The sequence below is a fragment of the Pinus tabuliformis genome, chromosome J, assembly GCF_031772625.1.
Source record: "Pinus tabuliformis cultivar Carrire ecotype Pingquan chromosome J, CPIR1, whole genome shotgun sequence".
NCBI lineage: Eukaryota > Viridiplantae > Streptophyta > Pinopsida > Pinales > Pinaceae > Pinus > Pinus tabuliformis.
In genome coordinates this window covers 30,947,388-30,953,037 of record NC_142295.1, presented here as the reverse complement: position 1 = coordinate 30,953,037, position 5,650 = coordinate 30,947,388, and the positions used below count along the sequence as shown (strand labels likewise).

The window sequence follows — 5,650 nt, the reverse complement described above, 5'->3', positions numbered from 1 at the left end:
GGGAAGTACATCAGGGTCCATATCCTGGACTATGAAGGGGTTCCGTTCCGCTGCCACCGATGCAACAGGGTGGGACATATCTTCAAGGATTGCCCTCTTATCAAAAAATCAAAGGACACCCCAAAAGCATCACCTGCACCATCCAGGATTGACTCGTCGCTCACCAGGTCTCGGGCAGCTCACCGTTTTGCGCTCTCCAGGTCGCCGCTCACCGTTTTGCGCTCTCCAGGATTGAGAAGCTTGGGGTTTATTTCAGCTGAAGACAAGTCGCACCTGATTGAGCTAGAGAACCAAAAGGCTCAAATTCTGAAGGAGAGAGAGGAATCCCTGAGATTAAGGAGTAGGGCCATATAGTTGAAAGCGGGGGATGACAACACAAGATTATTTCAAAATTATGCTAAAGGAAGAAAGGTATCAACACCATCTGGAATCTTCCACTACCTGAGGGAGGAGTTGCAGACTCTTTCAATAAACTCTCCCATCTTGGCTCTACATATTTCAAGAATCTATATAAAAGTCCTCTTGGTTCAAATCTTGCTGACACCATAAATGTGGCTGGACATTTCCCCAGATTTGTCAATGAGGACGAGGCAGAGGAGCTATATGCACCGGTGACTATTGGTGAACTTGAAAGCACGTTAAAATGGTTCAAGAAGGTCAAGAGCCCAGGCCTGGATGGCTGGACCATAGAATTCTATCTGGCATTTTATGAACTTCTGGGACAAGATCTGTTGAAAGTTGTGGAAGAATGCAGATTATCTGGATTGTTGTACAATGCCATCAATTTGAATTTCATTGCTCTCATTCCAAAATTTGATACTCCTTCCTCTTTCGATGATTATAGGCCTATATCTTTGTGCAACTGTTTGTACAAAATTATTTCCAAAATCATTGCCAACAGACTCCGGCCCATTCTTTCCCGTCATATTGCCCCTTGGTAATTTGCCTTTCTTGAAAATCGACAGATTCATGAAGCCATTAGATCGGCACAAGAAGCAATTCATTCTATCTGGACCAGGCATCACAAGGGCATTATTCTCAAGATAGATCTCGCAAAAGCCTTTGATCGTGTCAGCTGGCTTTACATTAAGATGCTCCTTGTCCATTTGGGCTTCCCTCATCACTTCATCACTTGGATTATGGCCTGCATTACATCCCCCACCTTTAGTGTCCTCATCAATGGCTCTGCTTCTCATTTCTTCCATAAAGAGAGGGGGCTTAGACAAGGCTGCCCACTCTCTCCCCTCATTTTTTTGATCGTCATGGATGGACTTAGTCACTTGATTGCATCGGCTAAGCGGGATGGAGATCTTTGTGGGCTCAAGATATCAGATGATTGCTTTCTCACTCATCTCTTATTTGTGGATGATGTTCTCATCTTCCTTTATGGTAGTATTCGGGACTCTCGTACCTTCTCCAAAATCCTTCTTCTATTCTCGACTGCTACCGGGATGCTAGCCAACCAATCAAAATCTACCATCACCTTTGCTCGAACCTCCATTCAAGAGTCCCAACTTGCTCATCAGCTTTTTCCTTACTGTATCCATCCATTGGACAGGGGTCTCAAATACTTGGGATTTTGGATTAAGCCTATTAGTCAGAGGATTACAGATTGGATTTGGCTAGTTACCAAATTGGAAAAAAGGTTGTCCATCTGGAGTCACAGATATTTATCCAGTGCAGGGAGGCTTGTTCTTATCAAATCTGTTCTGGAGGCTACGCCAGTCTTCTGGATGGCACTTGCATGGATACCCAGGAATATCTTAGCTCGCATACAACAACTCTGCAACAGATATCTCTGGAATGGAAATCAGGACAAAAAAAATTTGCATGGGTAAGTTGGAAGAAGATTGCATTGCCCAAGAAATGGGGCAGTTGGGGTCTAAAAGATCTCCCTTTATTTGAACAAGCCCTTGCATCAAAAATGGGCTGGAACCTGCTGACAGGACAGAACCTTTGGACTACCATTTCTTATCATAAGTATATATGGCCTAAGCACATCATGGACTAGGTCTGATTGCCAAGTTGGCCAAAGTCAAGCATCTCAACAGTTTGGAAGGCACTCCTTCACTCTCTTCCTCATATCAGGGACAATCTTGTTTGGCGAATCAATGATGGTTCAAAGGCCCGCATAGGCTTGGATCCATGGACTGGAGGAGGAGGAAGATATCAGCTGTCTAGAGATCTCATACAGCATCTACACTCCCATGAGATCAAGGTGATTGCAAATATTATAGATCATCAAAACACCTGTATTTTTTCCCAAGCATGGAAAACTGCAATGCAGCTTGAATTACCTCCATGCTGGCACCAAGAATGGCATGAATATATCTCTGCACTATCTGAATCGCATATCAAGATTAAAGAGGGCCCTGATGAACTTATCTGGTGTTATGCAGAGAACAATATCTACTCTCCAAAGTCAGGGTATCTATCCTTGATCTCCCACAAAAAATCGGATCATATTACATCTTGGTGGAAGTCCATTTGGAAACTTACAGCGCCTCCTCAGACCAGATTGTTTTTCTGGTGTATTCTTAGAGATAAAGTGCCTACGGGAGAGTACCTCACACATAGATCTTTTCATGGACCAAATTGGTGCACCTTATGCAAAATCTCATCCGAACTGACTTCACATATTTTTTTGAATTGCTTTGCCCTGATTACTCTCTAGCATAACTTATCTTCCTCTATACATTTTTCTAGGCAATGGAATGGCAATGATCTTGGCAGTGCATGGGATGATTGGTTTAATCGGCATAAGGGATCCAAACTGCAAAGCCTCCCTTTGATTATCAGCTGGTATGTCTGGCTGGCCCGGAACTGCTCTATCTTCGACAACAGGCCTGTGTGTTGGCCTCACATTGCGGCATGTATTGTATCAGCATATAATGAGATGCCTGAACCTTAGTAACCTAGAGCCCGCAGACCCCATGCACCTCCTCTCATTGATAAAAATACACCTTGGGCGTATTTCGATGGTGCAGCAAATCAGCAGGGATGTGGTGGCGGATTTATCCTATACTTAAGTGAACAGCATTTCTATAAAGTGAAGATGGGTTTAGGAGCTGGAACTAATAACTTCGTTGAACTCATTACCCTTTGTCACCTTCTGCATTTCTCTTTGGGACATCATTGCATGAACATAAACATTTTTGGAGACTCAAAGATCATCATAAATTGGTTCAATAATATTACTGCTTGTCACATACACACACTCAGTAATATATTGGATGAAGTTAATATTTTCAAGGCTCAATTTAATGACATCACTTGCAATCATATCTACAGGGAACATAACAGCAGTGTTGACGGGCTATCCAAGGAGGCCACGACACTTCCCAAAGGAGAGTGGATGATCCAGGAACAGTGGGGGACAAATGAATATCGCTACTACCATCGCCCATACATAGACCAGCACTATCACAGGGCAGAGAGCCCTTGATCTCTGGTTATCATGTCTATTATTGAGAAATGTAAATTTTGACTCTGTATATATTTTATTTCTTAAGACATATTTATGTGGTTATTAAATGCCCTACGTGGCATATGTATAGGCTTATAAATAGGCTCCTCTTGCAGTTTTTGAAAGATCACCCTGCGTGGTGAATCAGAAAGGTACTTAGTTTTTTGGTGAATTTTTGAAAAAGTCCTCAGAGGCTAGAATGATACAGCATATGCAATCGCATCTACAATATGTAATTTTTCTAAATATTAATGAAAAATTACAATTTTTCCAGTGGAAAAAAGTGTGGGCGAGGTACATAAATGTATCTCGACAATGGTGTGTAGAGATCTCATTAACCTGAACTATAATGATATCCTTACAAACAGTGTGTTGGGATCACCAATCCCATGTGATGGGCCAAAATTAAGAAATGAAGAGTGAAAGCATAAAATAAAGCAATTATATCTAATTTACACAATAAAAGTAGTCATGATTCCTCATAGGCATGAGGTTAAATTGCAATTAGGTTGTAGTATATAGGCTTCATGTGTGGGATTAAAGGATAGACTCTTCTATATACACATTATCCCTCTCTAAGGGCCTCAAGAATCACCATGATGTGATTTTAGGTATTTGATAACTACTAGTGATAGGTTGAACCTGTCATTTATCTTGGAGTAATGACCTTAAACTCTTTGATTGGCTAAAATCTTGTCTTCCTTTGATGAAAGTAAATAGGTTAGCAACTTAAGACCTAGAGGCATCTCATAGGAGTGGAAGTTTGTCCCCTTACAAAACACATGCACAACACCAAGTTATAACAAGTTTCTAAATTTTGCATACACCAAATAACGCAGTTGCTTGTCAAGATCTTGAAATTATATCAACAAAGGCTAGGTTGATAACTTGAATAACGTAGGTTTTTTTCATACTTTGGAAAAAAAAAAAATCATAAAAATAAAAATAATAGTAAAAGTAGAAAATATATAACATATGGTTTTAGAAGTAAGAAGATGTACTTTTCAATGGGATATCAAATTTGAATATTTATTTTAAAAATATATATACAAAAAAACAACCTTAAACCTTTCAATAAGCCCACAAATATAGCTAATAATGAATGTAGTAGAATAACCCAACAAGGATGAATTTCCAATCTTCAATATCTTGACCATATGACCTATTCATGTTTTTCATAAACAATATATTTTTGAACAAAAATATAGATCTACAATTTGTTTCTAGAGATTCGTCTACAAATGTTTCTTAAAATACTTTGAGTTCCATGTCCCTATTTTTTATATATTCTTTATTTTTCCTTTTTCTTAAAACACAACGAAAGTAAACTTGACTTGCTTTAATATAAACTTGAAGTGTTTCAATATTTAGAATGGAACTATACCAACAACAAACAATAATGAAAAGAAAGAAACAACAATAGAAGAGAACAATTTAGATGAGGTTGTTAGCTTTATATTTAAATGTAAATAAGAATACACATAAGAATGAGAGAGAAGAGATTGGTACATTATTTAGTGATGTTACAATGTCTCTATATATAACAAGAGAGAGCAATAATTATGTAAGTCTTGAAAACCTAATTTTTTTCACAACTATTTAAAATAAATCATAATTATGTTATTACATAGATTATACATCTAATGTAGGTGTAAGTACTCGCAATGACCGTTATATCAACACCATTTAATAATGGTCGTATTACATAAAAATTGTTTATTCCAAAACAAATACAAAACTTTGAAATAACCAGACGTTTGTAATCAATTGAACCAGTTCAAGGTTCTCAATCAATAATTAGAAGTGAGTTATATCTAGAAAGGTTGATGAAGTACAAATCACATTACCATTAGGTTATTTTCTAACCATTGATTCACCAATCAAAATGCACATACAATTCCTAAAATATGGAGAAAGACATTTATATGAAAATAATACTCACAAGAATAGTACATTTTCTCTTAATAAGAGGATGAGGTTATTACAAGTAAGGGGGGTCTGTTTAATACAATTTTCGTAGTTGTAATACTCTATAGTACCCTTTTTCAAATGCATTCCTAGAGAAACACCTGTTACTGAGTTAAATATAGATAAAATTTATGTGTCTTGAAGTTGATTTTAAAACACAAATACCTCTTTACACTAACCTTGGATTAAAGTAATGGTGACTCATAAATGCATGTA

General features: G+C 37.9%; 1 protein-coding gene across 1 annotated transcript; it reads left to right on the top strand.

The window, feature by feature from the left end:
• Positions 1–1,262: 1,262 nt before the first annotated feature.
• On the top strand, positions 1,263–1,838 carry LOC149225288 (uncharacterized). The gene has a single exon (XM_089379905.1). It carries the CDS (start codon positions 1,263–1,265, stop codon positions 1,836–1,838), a length of 576 nt encoding a protein of 191 aa, XP_089236031.1.
• Positions 1,839–5,650: the final 3,812 nt, after the last annotated feature.